The sequence below is a fragment of the Cimex lectularius genome, unplaced genomic scaffold (genome assembly GCF_000648675.2).
Source record: "Cimex lectularius strain Harlan isolate CLEC.00 unplaced genomic scaffold, Clec_2.1 scaffold129, whole genome shotgun sequence".
Classification (NCBI taxonomy): domain Eukaryota; kingdom Metazoa; phylum Arthropoda; class Insecta; order Hemiptera; family Cimicidae; genus Cimex; species Cimex lectularius.
This window is the reverse complement of record NW_019392715.1, coordinates 1,127,694-1,145,879: the sequence shown is the minus strand read 5'-3', so window position 1 is coordinate 1,145,879 and position 18,186 is coordinate 1,127,694. Positions and strand designations below refer to the sequence as shown.

General features: G+C 35.1%; 1 protein-coding gene across 9 annotated transcripts in view; it reads left to right on the top strand.

Moving 5' to 3' along the window:
- Positions 1 to 18,186, top strand: part of LOC106665671 (high affinity cAMP-specific 3',5'-cyclic phosphodiesterase 7A-like) — a 78,674-nt gene that overhangs the window by 59,967 nt on the left and 521 nt on the right. For 4 of the 9 annotated variants that reach the window (XM_014392277.2, XM_014392273.2, XM_014392280.2 and 1 more), the window contains 15 exons: positions 3,641 to 3,828; positions 3,941 to 4,004; positions 4,170 to 4,265; positions 4,330 to 4,430; positions 5,044 to 5,175; positions 5,231 to 5,401; positions 5,474 to 5,608; positions 7,319 to 7,424; positions 9,591 to 9,775; positions 9,843 to 10,003; positions 10,060 to 10,324; positions 10,388 to 10,555; positions 14,087 to 14,207; positions 16,511 to 16,567; positions 17,355 to 17,510. In XM_014392277.2, coding sequence (XP_014247763.1) covers positions 3,641 to 3,828; positions 3,941 to 4,004; positions 4,170 to 4,265; positions 4,330 to 4,430; positions 5,044 to 5,175; positions 5,231 to 5,401; positions 5,474 to 5,608; positions 7,319 to 7,424; positions 9,591 to 9,775; positions 9,843 to 10,003; positions 10,060 to 10,324; positions 10,388 to 10,555; positions 14,087 to 14,207; positions 16,511 to 16,567; positions 17,355 to 17,510 — 2,106 coding nt within the window. Of the gene's footprint in view, positions 1 to 3,640; positions 3,829 to 3,940; positions 4,005 to 4,169; positions 4,266 to 4,329; positions 4,431 to 5,043; positions 5,176 to 5,230; positions 5,402 to 5,473; positions 5,609 to 7,318; positions 7,425 to 9,590; positions 9,776 to 9,842; positions 10,004 to 10,059; positions 10,325 to 10,387; positions 10,556 to 13,333; positions 13,553 to 14,086; positions 16,446 to 16,510; positions 16,568 to 17,354; positions 17,511 to 18,186 lie in introns of those variants that run through there. The other 5 variants (XR_001340327.2, XM_014392275.2, XR_002910203.1 and 2 more) reach the window with 5 other exon arrangements.

The following is an 18,186-nucleotide window of genomic DNA, read 5'->3' as shown; positions in this document are numbered from 1 at the left end:
CAGATCCCTACGTGACAGGGAACCCGTGCCAGCGAGACCTTCCCAACTGCATCGATCCCTTTTAACAGTTCTTTTATCTTATTTTGTAGAGGGTCCACGGAGGCTCTTCTATGTTTCTGAACTGCACTGAACGAATGGTTATATAAAAAGAAAAAGCTATGGTTTTTATTTTTGTCATCAAATTCATATTTTAGGGCTTCAAACGTTACTTTATATAGTACCAAGTGGGAGATGTTGCTTTTCTTTAATTTTGCCATGTCCCATCGAATGAAGGAGGGGAGTAAATAGGGGTAGCTTTTCTGCCTCCACCTGGTTCGCTCTACTTTCCGCGCCGCTAATATTGACTCTTATGGCCATCGGCCTCGTACGGGGGGGAGGCTTTCGCTGGAGTTAGGGTCGAAAAGGGTCTTAAATAAAAAATGGTCCAGCCTTGCCCATTTGCTCGATTATTTCAGTATTTTCCTTCTCTTTTTAGATAAGAACTTGTAATTAAAAAAAAAAAAAATTGTATATGTGCATGCTAAATCCTTGAACCTGTCGTGGAGTTGTATTTCATAAGAAGAGTTGTACAGGACACTATCAGTTGTCAATAATTACTTATAAATGAAATTTTTTGAAATATTGAACGAAATTAGATTGAGTTTGATTAATTAAAACGTTTAACCAACTTAAGGAGAATATCTGGAATTACGACAAATTTACACCGTGAATCATCATTCATCAGTTTATTCGATTTTATTGCAGCCCAATTTAATCAATGACGTAAATTTTGAACAATATTGAAATCCCAATCGAACAAAGTACCTTCAGTTTCACATCCCTATTTTCTCCGAAACCACTTATTGACAGTCGTTTTGCCATCGCCTCGTTAACTTTTTCTCATTCTCAGTTATATTTTCGATTCTGCGAGCTCTTAAAATGTGGGTTCTAAACAAAAATTTAAACTAGCATATACATAACTCGTATTTACCGAACGTTAAGAATACATTTTTGGGCAAACATCATTGTGTACACATCACCCATCTAGGTGAAATAGTTCTGTTAAAATAATCATCCTTACAAGCATTTAAACCGGTACGCAAACAAAAATAACGTTTAACCATTTTTTAAAGCTTGCCTGCTAAGTTAAAATCTTAACAGTTCGACGACGTGACATTAATCACACACTAAGAGTTTTCTATCTAACAAGCTAACACGTTTTTTTCTGGCTACAAATAATTGATAGTGTTATGTACTTTTATAGATATTATAATGTGTTTTAACCCGAGTTATCTGTATCGTATGAGTCACCTTGATTGTAGATGAAAGGAGAAAGAATAAAAATATATATATNATATATATGTTGTTTTTTCCGGCAAACTACAGCGGTCATCTTAGCCCTCTCTTTCTTAGCTTTGCTTTTGTTTTCTTGTCTTTCTCGCATTTTGAACTTACTCATTTTTTTATTCTTTCTCCAGCTAACTGTTATGATGTTTCATGATATAACAGTAATAACAGTAACCGCCTCTCCAGTTGTGGATAAAATTACACAAATAACAAACAAATAAAAGGAAACTAGATAAAACATGTTGGTCTGGTTAGATACACACTACCCAACAGCACTCGATATCCTTTAGGGAAATTTGGGATAACCCGTCCATTCGCGCTAATAAATTACATTCACACTCCAGACTACATTCACACTACCCCAGAGTAGACGATATTCCTCGATGTGATTGAGGATTTATGCAAATAAATACAATCATTCCAATAAATAACATATATTGCATACAAGAAGGTACAAAGATCTATATACAGGCCCCACAAATAAAGATATTTATGAACTTGAGATATTGATTCAGTGAACTGTGCCTTCTGCTGTGTCTCAAGGCGCATAGGTGATTAGGGATGTCGTAGTTCATTGTTTGCAGACAAGTTCTTTGTAGTCTGTTGTTATGTTCTTGATCAACTCTCCACACAACAGGCATCTACGTGGTCTCATGTCAATTAGAAGTAGTCTCTGTGTGATATTGGCAAGACCAAAACGTTTTTCCTTAGGTCTTATATTCATTTATATAATTTAGATGTGTTACTTTCGTTCCAATGCATTCTCCATTCATTTTATAGCATTAGCAATCGTTCTTTGTAACTCCGCTGAAGCTACAGAGTGGGTGGGGTCGTGTGGTCTCGTCGGGGCTAACTTCGCTGCTTTATCTGCTCATTCATTCCTGGTTATAGCAATGTGCAATGGAACCAATGCCAGGATGATCTTTTCCCACTGGCATTGATCCATTTCAGTTGTTCATACATTTTTCTTATCAATGGGTCTACGGATGCTCTTTCCTTGAGTTCATTTAGGGAGTATGTGCATTTATATTTAGTTTTAGTGCCAGAAAACTACATTGGTCATTGCCAGCCCTCCCTTTCTTAGCTTTGCATTTGTTTTCTTATCTTTCTCGCTATTTAAACTTACTAATTTCTTTTTCTGTTTCTCCAGCCAACTGTTATGATGTTTCATGATATAACGATAACCCTTTTCTTTATTGCCTACTGCTAGGACTGGACCTCAGGGCCGCACCAATTGTGGATAAAATAACACAAATAAAAAGAAACAAGATAAAAGACCACTCGATATTCCTTGGGGTAATTGGGGATATGCCCCTCTATTCACGCTAATAAATTACATTTACACATACCAGGCTACATTCGCACAGCCTCAGAGTAGTCGATATTCTTCGGGGTAATTGGGGATAACCTCCTCTATTCACACAGATAAATAAATTTGTTTCAATAAATATCGCTTACGTAGGTACAAAGATCTGTATACAATTAAAGATAGATGGCCTTAGATATTGGATCAGTGAACAGTGCATGCTGATGTGCTTTAAGGCCGTGCATTGGTCATTTGGGATGTTTTTTCTTTATTTGCAAACTTAGTCCTTTGCATTCTGTTATTACATGCTCTACCGTGATAAGCTCTCCACACAACGGGCACTTACATGGTCTCACCCCATGGAAGGTGCCCGTGTGTGATCTTGGTATGACAACCTATGTATAACCTGGTAAATTTGATTAAATGCATTTTTTTATATTGAAAAAAGAAAAATTGTTTTATTTACAAAAAGATAAAGGAAAGTGATAACTAAAAGTGTGTTTTAGTTCAAATAGATTGGGCCTGATGTTTAAAAATATTACATTGCCTACTTATGCTGCCTAATTAACATGCTAGTGCCACAAACATAACGGAAATTGTTTGAGAGGAATAATTATCACTTATAGAAAGTGATGATATAAATTGTTATTCGTTGAACGCTCTGTCTTTAAACTTTAATGAGCTTTAGATATTTGAATTAATAAATTCATACCATTTAGTGACTGAAAACTTCAATAATTATATTACTCCGTCTTTGTAGGGTGTATATTAGGATCTCAATAATGATGATTATACTGATTACATTGATGATTTTCTTATCCTATTATTTTACATACTTCATTGAACGCTATCGAGGATCCATTGAAATCCATTACTGTCCATCGTTACAAAACAAATATACTTTCAAAAATTAATTAGGTTTTTCTCAGTCAATAAGTAATTTTTATGTTTTAGTTTCTTATATAATATTAAATAGTTTTTCTATTATTTGCTAATTTTTTATTTCAGATGATAAATTTTACTGTGATTCTAAGCGACTTTCCAATAGTGAAGTACAGTTAGTGGCAGCGCTTGATTACCGAGGTTGGAAGACAGGAAAATTTCTTACAATTCATAAAAGACGCCGGAGAAGGCTGACGACACGTTCTCTTCATGATACTGCACTTCTTGATGACCTTCATCACGGGCAAGTGCAAGTAAGGAAGTTGTTGCCCTTTTATCATTAAATTACAAATTAATTTGAAATTAGTAATTTAAATATTACTGTAAATAAAGTTTCATTACACATAAAAAACTTACCAATTGCAGTGTGTCTTGGACAGGGTTTGGAAATGGCCTTTTAATGCCTTTACTTTAGATACTGCTACAGGTGGTAAGTGTTTAATTTAATTAATTCATGTAATAGTTTATCTTTGTAATCAACTGTAACTTTTCTTGGAAATCTTGCATTTTCATTTAAAAACGTTTCAACCAAATAGAGACATGTTGACCAGTTAAAACAAAGTACATAGTAAATAATTATCATACTTACTTTCAGGTAGATCACTGCCAGTTTTATGTGTTCATCTTTTTCATTGGTATGGCCTTATTGACCATTTTAACTTAGATGTTGTTAGAATATGGAAATTTTTTAGTAAGTGACAACAGGTTTTTCTCAGTGAAATATATGAAACTAATTAAGTAATTTCAATTTGTAGGTTTAGTAGAAGAGGGTTATCATAGTACAAACCCTTACCATAATGCAATACATGCAACTGATGTCACTCAAGCAATGCATTGCTTTCTCCAAGAAGAAAAGGTAGACAATATTGTATATTATCCAATTAATTAAGGTTTTTAATTGAGATAAAAAAAGTCAGGGTCACGAGTGGGATTCGAACCACGACCTTCGGCTAGATACGCCGCTGCTCTACCACTTGAGCTATCGTGATTTCGATCCACTCGGACATTAACTTCCCATCCCAACTCCACCTTTTTTAATTTTCCCTCCTTTTTGCCGTTTTTTTATGTCAACTAAAAACCTTAATTAATTGAAAGATATTAATTGGTCAAGCGGACCACGAAAACTAGTGAATTGTATATTATATATAATTTTCAATATATCTGCATTGTCTTCTTGCAGGTACTCTTAACTGGTTATTAAAGTTTAATTTATTAAAAGTTTATTAGTATTGATAATATTTAATATTTCAAGTGTAATTGTCTTGTTTTGAATTTAATACCTTTCAATTGCCCAGTCAAACATGAAAGTTCATTAACTTTCAGGATATGATTCTAATTTACAATAATTAATATGTAATAATGTAATATTATATAATAATACCTGACAGATAGATAAGTCTAATGTACCATCTCTGTGTATAAAACACTTTTTTTTTAAATACTTTCAATATTTCTATGATTTTTTCCAGATTAGGAGATATTTAACTTACACAGAGATTCTGTCAGCGTTAATAGCTGCTGTGACTCACGATTTAGACCATCCAGGTGTTAATCAGCCTTTCCTTATTGCAACTTCCAACCATTTAGCCGCTCTTTATGAGGTCAGTTAACAACTTTTTCAACTGACAATAAGAGTTTAATTTGACTGTGTTTCAGAACACTTCGGTGCTAGAGAATCATCATTGGAGATCTGCTATCGGTTGTTTGCTCGAGAGTCACTTGGCAGAACAAGTAGTGAGTGTCAGGCCGGAACTAGAAAAACAAATCGCTTCCTTAATCCTCGCAACAGATATTACAAGACAACAAGAATTTCTAACTAAATTTAGGGTAATCAGTTGTGCCAAATGGTCCTATTTATTATTTGAAACATTTAATATACTTTATATCGGATTTGTTTAGAATTTCCTTGATGAGGAGAGTCTTGATATGAAGAAAAGTGAGGATCGGCATTTCATTCTTCAAATCGCCCTGAAATGTGCAGACATTTCAAATCCCTGTAGACCATGGGATATCAGCAAAAAATGGTCACTAAAGGTATATTAATTTTTTTTCAAATTACTGCTCGTGCAATCTTTTTATAAATTAATGATTCCAAAATATTGTTTATGTATAAAATATGGTTCTATGGTGGCTGATTGGTTAGGGCATCTGACTTGTATTTGCTCGATATAGCCCGTGAAATTTTAAGTAAGAATAATATGAAGAAAAAAACTAAAGGTGGGTGGTTGGATGCTCATAGGGTAGTTGAAAGTTAAGGTTGAGCCCCATCTGTATGAAGGGAATTACTTGTGTTTACTGTACAAAAATTTATTCAAACACAATGGCCCAAAAAAATTCATGCTAATGAATACAATGCAAAACACATTTAATAATACTATAGGAGATAACTATAATCTGAATAGCATCTTGGTTTCTTCTCTAGGCCACCGAAAGACTACATGGTATGATAAAGCACAATGTTTATCGGATATTTGCTCATTTGACACAGTTTCATTATACACAGCACATGCCACAGCCTCTTAGATATCTAAGTTCAAGAATGTACTTAGCTCGGTTGAGGCTTGGAGATGTAGATGACTTAGCTAATGCAGCAAATAGTCCAGATGGGAACGGCTGGAAGAACCCAGTATGGGTCTTCAGGGCTTTTGCTTCCAGCCTGGTGCGAAATTGATAGCGCCTAAAAGTGGATGTCCTGGTCTGGCCAAAAGTTCTCCGCACATGTGAAAGTATGCTGCTCTCTGTCTGAGGTTAAGAGGAGGCAGCATTCCCAGCTCATCGCAACGGCAATGGGCTTGTTCTAAATTTACCCTTTAGGCCTTACTCTATCAAGCTTCTTCAATCATGATTTGTGAACTGAAAAGCAGGCCATAAAATAATATCGAGAACAGCAGATTTAAAAATCTTCAGTAAGGTCTCCTCCCTATTGGCCCTCCACCTGAAATTACTAATGACTTTAATAAAGCTATTTCTTTTCTTAACATCCCCTCAATGATATCATACGTATACTATAGATTCATTACCATCTTAAAATTTGATCAAACAAGAGGCCAAGGAACCTCACTGCCTCTCTATATTGTTCTGTGCTTGCCCCTCGGGCTGTAAGCCTTCCTCAGTTTTCAGAAGTGCTTGCATACGATTTACGATGCAGAGAAGCCGAATGTGTTTTCATTAGCTCTTCCTGGCACAACGCTTGACTGCATCACCCCTTTGACCTCTGACAGATTTTACCTGAAAGTAAAAGCAGTGGTCGTTGATGTAACTATCTGGGATAGTTAATTCCAGACATGTGAAGTTTAAGTTTTGTTTAACAAGTCTTTTTTTTATTGCCAATGCCATTGGTTAGTGATGATAAGGATTACTAGGAAGCGAGGGTTTCAATAATTTCAACATTTATCATGCTATACACAATAAACCATGTATTTAAATTACTACTTGATAATTTCAAGATTGACTTTTCATTGCACTGATGCCAGTTGAGACAACTGCACAAGAATTAATAAAATGTGTGAATGAAATTGTAGATGATTTAAACTGATCACAAAAGGTAGCACAATCTTTTCAAGGAGCAGCTGTTATGTAAACTACATCTTCGGAATAGAACTATCCAACAGCAACCTTTTTTCAGTGTCATAGTCACAGGATTTATCTTTTTGCTTGTTTTGACATTTCCATCTGCAAAGTATATGTTGAAAGAAAGTTTGTCTGCTTATATAAATATATATTATATAGATTATCTGTTGACAGGTTTGTGAAGAATTCTTTAGGCAAGGTGATTATGAACGTCAGTTAAATCTTCCAGTTACTGCACTTTGTGATAGACATACTACTTCTGTGCCGAAAATTCAAGCTGGTAATTTTATCAATATTAATTTATTACAATAGTTTTAGTTAATAATTAGTATAACAAAATAGCGTACAGTTAAGCCAAAAGGGTTATTATTATTACTGTAGACTCTCGTTATCCGAGCTTTAACTCATCCGCAGTTACATTCCAAACTGTGCTAAAATGATTAGGGACTCATTTTGTAAAGAAACACTTTTTCTTGTCTTTTCTCCATTTTAATCCAGTTGAATTATCTTTAACCATGAAAAGACATCATTTTGAACCATTAGTTTGCAATATTATTGTGAGAATGAGTCGTCGAGGTCATCGGCAAATGGATATTGCAGAGGCAGTTGACATTTCTCAGAACGTGGTCTCCCGAGCTTTAGCCCGATTCTAAGAGACTGAAAGTGCCAATAAGAGGCCTGATAATGGATCTCAGCGAGTTACGACACTAAGGAAGGACAGAAATATGTGATTATGAATCGTTCGTGGAAGTTGATCTCACATCGTATGCCCTTTTGAGATGCACGTTATGCTTGGAACGTATCCCCTGCATATAACGAGTGTCTAGTATATTTATCCCCATTATTATTATTTATTTACATTTATGATTAATTGTCAAACCTGCACATAAAAAATAAGATAGTACCACCTTCAAACCAAGTCCACTATCTTGGGCATTACTTAGATAGCAGACTTACATAGAACCCACATACAAGATTTTTTCCCTCACCTTCTTAGCATACAGCCAAAGTCCCGTGAGTAGTGTCCAAGTCCAAGATCCCGCCAGAATGGAACCAGACCAGGCCACCGCCGAACGGTCGGCCGAAGTGCACCTATTAAGTACAGACATTTGACATTTGGGCAACACCACCCCGATTCGGATGCTTCAGAAAGATGCGGATAAAAACCACTTACATCCCCTGGTTGGGCCATGGAAAAGTCTGAAACATACAAGATTAAAATGCCAAGAACTTAACAAAAGATTTGGACTGCAGACACCTACTGGGACAAAAATCAACACTAACCATAACAAACTAATCGCTTACAAAACACTCATCCGACCTATCTGGACTTACAGAGTTGATCTGTGGGGGCTCGGCCAAATCATCCAAGATCCAACGAATTCAATCCTTTCAATCTAAAGTTCTCCGCTGTAGCCTCAGTGCTCCCTTCTACATCACCAATCAAACGATCCATAAAGATCTTAAAATCCCATTCTTGAAACATTTTATCCAAACAGGCTTCTTCCAGCACAGGTTGGTTTCTCTTCCCACTACCTCCTGATCTGACATATGAGCATTTTGTTTTTATTGTGAAGTACTATGTCAGAGCATATTGCAGTGCTCTGTCTTGTCTGTTAGCACTGCCATGTCATGTATAGTCTAAAGGTGGCTTGCCGCTGAATGTTTACCAAGTCTCGAGATGCTCATCTCGGCATTCGGTCAATTATGTGCCTACAACATCCATTAGGGGTTTTTACAACCACACAGTTTGTGTGGAAACAGCCATGTGATTCCTGACAAATCGTGATGGACAGCAGTGAAACTGTCGATTACTGTTTGATGTAGTGGCTGCAAACTCAGTCACAGAGTACGATTTTGCCCCTGCTTACTTTTTGATCCGTTTCCAAGCATTGAAACCCTTGTTATTATTGATTAGAATTAGAAATTATTGATTCGAGGTTGAGGAACTCCAAGACTGTTATGTTGGGCCAACCCATTCTTAACCAACAGAAATAAATAGCAGTAGATAAGAACTGTTGACTGATGATTACAATTGATTGTACAGTATAGTTGATACCTGAATGTGTGGATGCTTTGAGTTCAGCTACTTCACGAATATTCGTGCACAAAGACAAGCAAACCGACAATTAGCCGATCAAGGCAAGCATCAAATATTGTTGCTCTGCAAATAATCAAGCACTTGTTCCTAGTCGGGATTCAGCAAACCTTTGCTCGGCATTCGGTGAATACTACCCTTGCTGCCTGTTTATGTTACAAATACTCATTTTGGGCTAGTCTTCGGCATTAGGATATGCTGAATTGTCTCGGGTTATATTGTCACTTGACTTATCATCCACAGACCTATTCCTGATAAAATGCTTTAAGTAATTTCTTGTTCTAATTCTAATAAATGCATGTCATAATACTTGCTGATTTATTATTATTAATTGTTTATGTAATGCAGGATTCTTCAGATTTGTTGTCGAACCATTATATAAGGAATGGCATCGGTTCTTAGACACGCCACTTTCACGGGATTTAATGAAGTATCTAAAAAGCAATCAGTCAAAATGGGAGAATTTGATTCAACAAGAAATTGCTGAAGAAACTAGAACAGAAATATCGGAGGCTGAAGAAATACCCGATGAGGTAAATTGGTTATTTTTTTATTTTATGTTCAAAACTTAAAAAAATTTTACCCTAAATCTTTTTTTAGGTGGGAAGTAGTATACAGCATGTCGAAGAACGTCGTTGTTCTTTATTAACAGTCCCAAGTAGGACATTTGAAAAAAGGAGACATTCAGTGCCTCTTAGTGTTAGTGGAAAATCAACTAATGGACAAAATTCTTCCCGAAGAGAAAGTTTGCCAGATCCAAGGTATTATCTGTGGGTTTTTTCTTTGATAAATGATATAAACCGTGCTAACATTTTAGTAGAAAAAGGTTTAGCCCAATGTTTGATGAAGATGACGAGCTTTCTATTGTCTCTTCCTGTTCTTCCCTGAGGCGTTCTTCAGGTGGAAGTAACACAGATGACAGACCTGTTAGTTCAGAAGCATTGTTGCCAGATGTATCAATAGCATCTATGACTTCTTCTAGTGAGGTACAGAAACTGACGTCAATCCTCCATGGAAACATATCCACATCATCCTCATTGCAAGGAAGATTGACCAGACAGCAAACCTTCCCACCTGTCCAGGTATTCCTTTTTAATACATTCATTTCTCCTGATTGAATTTTTTAGTGATTGAATATTTTCCAGCCTTACATAAGGCCGAGGTACCTATCAGCTACTGGAGAGTTGAGGGGTAGTTCTAGCTCAGACTCGAGTGGAGGTGAACGTTGCCTAGACACTAAACCTTTATTGGCCAAAGAGAAAGAAAATGTCGATCCTGATGTTACAAAAATAATCCGACGATCAGTCCCGCAGGTATTATTAATATAATATTTTTAACTTTAAAACAGATGTTACCGGTTTCTCCTTGGACCGTTGACAATCCACCTGGTCTCCGGGTACCTGGGGCTCTTTTTTTTTTTTTTTTTTTTTTTACGAGGGTTTGCAACGGCAGAGGTCATATAAACCCTCAGGGTGCCGGTGTTATTGAAAAAAAGCCCATTTGTATGTCGGGTTTGAATGCGGGGCCACTGGATTCAGACCCGGGACCTTTACCTTACAGTGATGAGCGCCATGTCAACGCCTAAACCGTTGCGGTCACCAACGCCCCCTGTGACTATTTCTTTTCTCCAAAAAATAAATAACAAATAATAATAATAAACGGGTGCCACAGTGTTTTTCTCTTTTTGGGAAAGTGAACCCTCAAGATCAAATTAAAAAATAAAAAGTAAATAACAATGTCCTCTATATTTAAAAAACAAGTAACAAAACAAGCTCCCTTCGGAAAACAATAAAATAAAAGTCCGAACCTTGTCCTAGTCCTTTCCTCCCCTCTCTGTTCGGTTCAGCTTTTGCACATGCGAACTCTTGAGCAAGAAGTTTTCAGATTAAAAAAAAAACAGTAATCCCTTTTTTTGTTCGACTCATCTACACCGACACGTTCCAGCGTGAGCCTCGACTATCCTCACCGGCTGGGCTCCACTCATTACCAATGTCCCCGTTGAGCCCTGGCTGGGCCTCCTTCGGCTTCCTAAGACCACCCATGTTTCTTCGGCCTCTTCCCGACCTGACTGAACCTTCCCAAGGGCACCCTCTTCTCTTGACAGAATCTGGTCATTCCAGTGCAAAAAAACTCCCGTTTTCAAACGACTTTTTTTTTTAACATTGTTTAACAATGTTTACAATTTGTTCCTGTTATGTCTACCAATGTTATTGCTGTTCATACACTTTTTTTGCAACTATTTGTTGTGAACAATGGGACTTGATGAGCCAGGTAAAGGCGACTCCAGAAATGCTGTATTCACCAAATGCAGATTTCTGCTGAATAGTTGCCAAGTCCAAGACACTCTTCTTGGCATTCACCAAATAGCGTGCCTATGTACAAATAAAATAATAATAATTTAAAAAAATTACTTTCATAGATGTAATACCTGACTTGGATTTAATTGCATATTTTAATCTGTAATATTTTTCACAATTTAAAACACAAACAATGGAGCTGTATTTACCTATACACTTCATAATGAACATCTTCAATTTTTACGTAATACGTTTGTCAATATTGTTAACATAAGCCATTGTTGGATGAAAGCAAGGTTAAAGGCAAATATCGTCTGTACGCTCATTCAAATTTAAACTTGTATTCTCTTTTCAAAAGGTGATTTTGCAGGCAATAGTTGCCCTACCCAAAAAATTGGTGTGTACCTCACTAGAGAAAAAGATGGTGATATTAAATAGCACCCTGAGGTCTGTAGCATGTTACTTTTTTATGGGTTATTTATACATGGAGGAAATAGAAAAAGTTCAGAAATACTCTACTAAGAAACTTTTCTGTTTGCCCATTACCACCTCAGACTGCATCTTATATATTGAGGAGCTCAGTCACATAAGTCTGCATCTGACATGTATTAGTAAAGTACTGAACCACACACTAGACTGACACAGTTTTTGGTCGACATGGCAATAAATAAAGGTATATTGTGGTATAAGCTTTCAGAGTTAGATAGGCTCTATAGTGTAGGTGTAAGTAGGGAGAAACTTAAGTCCTCTAATACCACTATCCTGATTAAAAAGTTGAAAGCAAGCAAAGGAATGAACTGGTAATCCGTACAAGAAATAGCTTACATCACAACTTATACGCAATACTGGATTCAGACTTAGACCGAAACTTGATGAATTGTATGACAACTTATGATGTATCTTTGGCCTTACGAGCGAGAGATGAATTTGCTCCAACTGAACTGTCAACTGTGGAATCAGGACCTCGCCATCATCTGCCCCTTCCGCAACCACATTGTCCTAGAGGGCACTTTTCATTTCATAGGAGTGTGCTCTGTTCTAAGAGAACTTGTATTGCTTGCTTGGTAGTGAGGGAGGAAAAAAAATACATTAGATAGACAATATCATAAGGCAGAACTTAGAGGCATTAGTCTGAAAGAAAGGAAATCTATTGTAATTCAAAAGTCAAGCAGTAACAATTCACCAGAGAAATTGTTATCTGATATTGTAATACTACCAGCCTCTGTATGCCAACCTGCCAATCCAGCATCCAGCACACCTCTTATACTGACAATGCACTTCTAAGCAGACTCTATATTGATGGATACAGGTCCAGGTGGATACAACAACCTCGAGGACACAGACCTGGTCCGATTTATCAATCATGATGGTTACCACAGAGAACAGGAAGGCAAAGATTCCAAACTGGATGGTCGTTTACTGATCTATGTGGCCAGCCTTGTTAACTTAAGGACGGATCGGTGTTGTGCGTTAAACGAGGAATACCATCTGGTGATTCTATCTTAGACCCTTCAGGTATACACAAGATCTAGATCTGTTCAGAAGGCCCTGGATACCTTGAATATTTTGGCCTGTTCTTATTAACTATTAATTAACGCAAAATTATAAAGATATATTGTTTAGTTTTGACTGTGTCAATATCTGTATAATCAGCAAAGTCTTGGGATTGCAAAAACTTCACTTTTGTTTAATAGGAGAATTTTTTTAAATTTATTTATTATTTTATCTTGTTTTGTTTTTTAGATTGCATGCAATTGTTTTGAGATCGTTTATTTTATCTTAAACCCATTTTAGGGAAATAAAATTCGAGACGACCCGAAGGGCCGTAACACTGCAAAAAAAGTGGATTTACTGACATAGTTGATAGAACGAGCCCAGACTGTTCCCCTAGAAAATAAAAACCATAGTCGTAGATTTTGAGGGAGGGAAGATGAGAGAGACGAATATCTCGGAGAGTCGATCATTCATCAGGATTGGCTTTTCTTCTAAATCCATCATTGGGGCGATAAAAAAGTAATTCAGGTCTTCACATTACAAATGTTTTTTAACTGCTTAAAATCCATAAAGGCAAGCCAAAACTAGACCCTCCCCTTAAGTTATTTGTAATTTTGAAAGACATCCACTTAGCTTACGTGTTTTTTTCCTTAAGAAATTTATTCAGTGCTGCTACGTATGTATAAGACTTCAGATAGGCCATGTCCAGCATTGGTGAATAAAGAGAAAATTTTTAACAGGACATACAACTTTAAAAACTTTACTAAATGGGTACACCTTTTAGTAAAATCCTGACCTTGCTCCTTCAGGCTACAACCTTTTTCCAAACAATGGTGCAATCGAAAAGCATTCGTACATTGTAACAGGGATAAAAGACTTTTTTTGACATAGATGTCTAGATAAACATTAAAGCCATTTTTAAATTTAAGTAACATATCAAATGAAACTCATAACATTTCTACCTTATTATGTTTATCCATAAACATGAAATAAAATATATTTTATTGTTTATAAATTTGTTTCCAGTCTTGAGACATTTATTTTTGTTTATAGAATTTGTGGAAAAGAAGAGGGTCAGCGCCAGTCGGGCTTCCACCTTGTGATCCTACTAGTATTATACCAAGTTCGAGAAGGGGTTCAATGCCAAATGAGACGACAATAGCAAGACAACAAAGTAGGCGATGTTCACTTTCAAGTAGGCCTGTCGCCCACATCCGCCAAGATTGGATTGAATTCACAGTATAACAACCTCATATATTAACTTGGCGTTTAGCCTGATTTTTTTTCATTATTTTTTATTTTTGTCTTCCCATCATGACACACAAGTTACCCACTGATGCCATTTCGACGGTTTAACTTAAATAAATGAACAATGAAGAAACTGAGTGTCATAATTTCTCATGAGTCCACTAAACGGTCCAGACAATTTTCGATTATAGGTTGATACTTATCATTTAACTGAAAACATTCATTATTTTACTTTTACATGAAACTATGATAACTCAATAAAGATTAAGGGATGGTTAGATTAACAGATTAGTAACGTTAATGTTAAATTTTTAATTAACTATACATTTTATTAAAGGTCTTGGCTGAGATGAAAAAGCTGGTGTCATGAGTGAGATTCGAACTTGATCTTTGTCTCAACACACACTCCTCTAACCATTTGAACTACTGTGACTTCAATCCGCTCAGACACCAACTCCTCATCCCAACCTAAAACCTTTCAAATTTTCCCTCGTTTTGCTCTATTTTCAATGGATTCGAATCCCGCTCACTACCTCTTTCATCTCAACCAAGACCTTAAATAAAAAGTACAAATAATTAAAAAGTAATTAATAAGTCAATTATGACTACTAAATAAAGATTCCTTACGAATCGTCTATTAATGCACATAATACCTTGACATAAATCATGTTAAATAACCTTTTCAGGTTATTGCTGAACAGGGCCATTTACGATACAAAAATTACATTTTGTCATGAAACATTTAGATTGCTTTTATTCATAAATTCATCCGGGTCTTTTTAAACATACACATCTGCTTTATTGAGTTACTAGCAATTATGAAGATGCTTTTTGCATGGCCTCAGTTGTTTTGAAAATAACTTTCAGAGAGAAGAAAAGATAAATAAGGTAACTAATTTTTTTTTCCTTCGCCTCCAAAGAATTTCACAACTTTCTCCCTTTCCCTATTTTTTTTTTTTTGTTTCATTACTGATAGAATTATATATGGATTTTCAAAATACATCAATAAAAATTGACCCACACTCAGTTTCTTTCTATTTTTTATATTTTTTTATTATTAATTTTAATTGCTAAAATCTAAAAGTTCTTTCATTTCATTTTATAAAAATTAATATTTCATTTTAACTTAACAGTAGGATATCTAGTGTGAAAATGGTTATATCGTTTGACCAACTTGACACTTAAATTGATACTTTATGTGCTTTCAAGCTTTGGCATTCCTATTTTCTGTTCTATAATTTTAATTTATTGTTTTTGTTTAAAAAATATATATAAAATATGTATTTTAAAGAGAGCAAAAGACACTCGAGGCTTTTATACTGTGAACTTGCGTTATCTGGCGGTGAAGCTTTTAAGTATGTTGTACATATTAACTGTCAATAACAAAATTGAATGCTTGCGAAGTTTGTTGGTGTATTTTGATAACAGTTTATTATTTTATTTTTTCAATACTAAAAATGAATAATTAAGTAGATAAGGTTTACCGGTTTTACCAAAGCTTTTTGTCCTATCGGCCTGTCCCTTTATAAATATTGAATGGTATTTTGTGAATGATTTAGCTCTTGCGATTGTGAATGCTCCCAGCTTCAGTGAGGCGACAAAGGTAAACATACATTAATCAATTGGTACGATGCATTGTGACAAACTTTCAATTTTAAAGAGATGCATGCTAAATTTAAGATAAAACGTTGCATGAAATACCAAAATTTCTCCACATTGAACGATATAACCATTTGCAAGATTTGATTGTAATTTTCTTATATATAAATTAAATCAATGTATTTTGTAATAAAGGCACGATTTTTCTTTGTCACTTTTTTAAGATAAGAAATTTTCAAGACTCAATATTTTAAGTTAGTCTCACTCTAATCACTCTTGCAAAGCAATGTCCCTCCCCCCCGTACTAATTTGTAAGTTCACCTACAGTTGTTTGTACTGTTGTGAACCTTAAAAACTTCCAATTAATTCAATAGAATTAAAAAATGGGCGGTGTGTTTCTTATAAAAATTCTGAATGTTTTCAAGGAAGCCTTGATTATAATGTAATTCATAATTTTATACAATAAATAAACAGATGTACATGTGGTATTAAGAAATCTGTAATCATGATTTAACCAGTAACATGCTTTTGATGAAGGACAGGCCATCCAATCATTGCTTGGCCAGTAAGTCTATGACTTATAAAACGAAAGAGATATTACAAAATTATGTTAATGATGTGTTATTTCAGAAGCATGTCAAGACAAAATGGAAACATACGAACATAATTTATCCTTAGATGGTGAAGGTATGTTTGAATTACAAAAGAAAGAAAAAACGAAAAACATTTTCAAATCAATGACAGCTACATCAAGTCAGCAAATGTGTTTCATTCATCAATACTAACATTATTAATTTAAACATTATAATGTCTTGAATTATTGACTTTGATACTGTTAATTATTGATCTATTCAAATAGTTTTATGTTACTGCGGTGATTAGGCGTGTTGATAAGTAAAAAAAAAAAAAAATCCCTCCCCCGACATCATTTTATGTATCATCTTTGTTAAAAAGAGTTAAATTTAGAAACTTATTTTAGTCAGCAAATGCAGGTTTAGCTTTGCTTCGATGTAATAAGAATAATGGCTGCAATTAATTTAATTGATAATATAAACAATTAAGTGTAGATTGTATATAAATTATGAGAATAACAATTTTCATTTTTGTTGCTATTTATATAACACTTGCTTGAAATAGTAGATTATTAGTTGTTGGTAATTATTACTCCTGCTAGCTCATAAATGGAAATTGCCTTTAGAAGAATGTATAATAGTGTTTACCTAGCATTGCTTTAATCACTTTTTTCTCATTTCTGTTCAACAACAATTTTAATAGTAAGAATTGCTTTATTAGCAGCTCACTTAGCGAAGTGTTTGTTCTATATTTTACACCTCTCATAACATAAGTAAAAATTGTGGTCATAGTAATTGTACATTTTTCTCTTTAGTCACACACTTTAATCACTTTAAAAACATATTGAGATACCATACTCGGCGTTTCTCTGCGAAAAATAAACATTCTGCAATTGTTTCAGGAGGTAACTCATTAACCGAAGAAGAAAGGAAAAAACGTCGGTCAAAGAAAATGTTACGCCGTAGGTCTTCTGGCGGACCGGAAACATTTAGACAAAAAGATTCAACATCAACAAAACGCAGGGGCTCGTTACCCATAGATGCACTCTCCTTTACTGGTATGTTGATTTGAAAATGTATAAATAAATAATAAAAACGTTTATCAGTGTTGGTTTGATATACAATGATACTTCCTTCTAACGGATATGAGGAATATTGTCCGCTATACAGAAGTGCCCAGTTTTGAGATAAGAGTGAAAAAAATGTTTTGTATTACAAGATGGGTCACAATGGGGATTAAAAGAGATTGACGCCTTTGAAACACTGAAGATTTTTACCCTTTTATATGATCACATTTTTCAAATTCACCGAGCATACTTTTGCATAAGAGCAAAGTTAAATGCTCTTTTGAAACTTTTCCTCTGTAACAACAGTAAATTTTTAATGAGAAAATGATCTAAAACATAAGGCCATCTCATCGCAACTAAAAATGTTTTTGGGTGCAAAATTGGAGCAATATTTTTGAAGTTTTGCCATCCAGTTTTGTCCAACCATCCTTCACTCCACTAATCTTATGACATGTTCTAAATTGTCAAGCCTTCCAACTTCTAAGGCCTTTTCTCGGATAAGTGGTGACCAAACAGTGGTATTTTACAAGTCCGAGCACAATCTAGCAATTTTGAGAAAATAGTGGAAGTTATGAAAAACAAATAGGGCACTTAGTGTTTCTCAGAAAACATTAATTTTCTGGAGGCTGCTGTCCGCTTTTGGGAGAGTTTTAGATCAGAATATAGT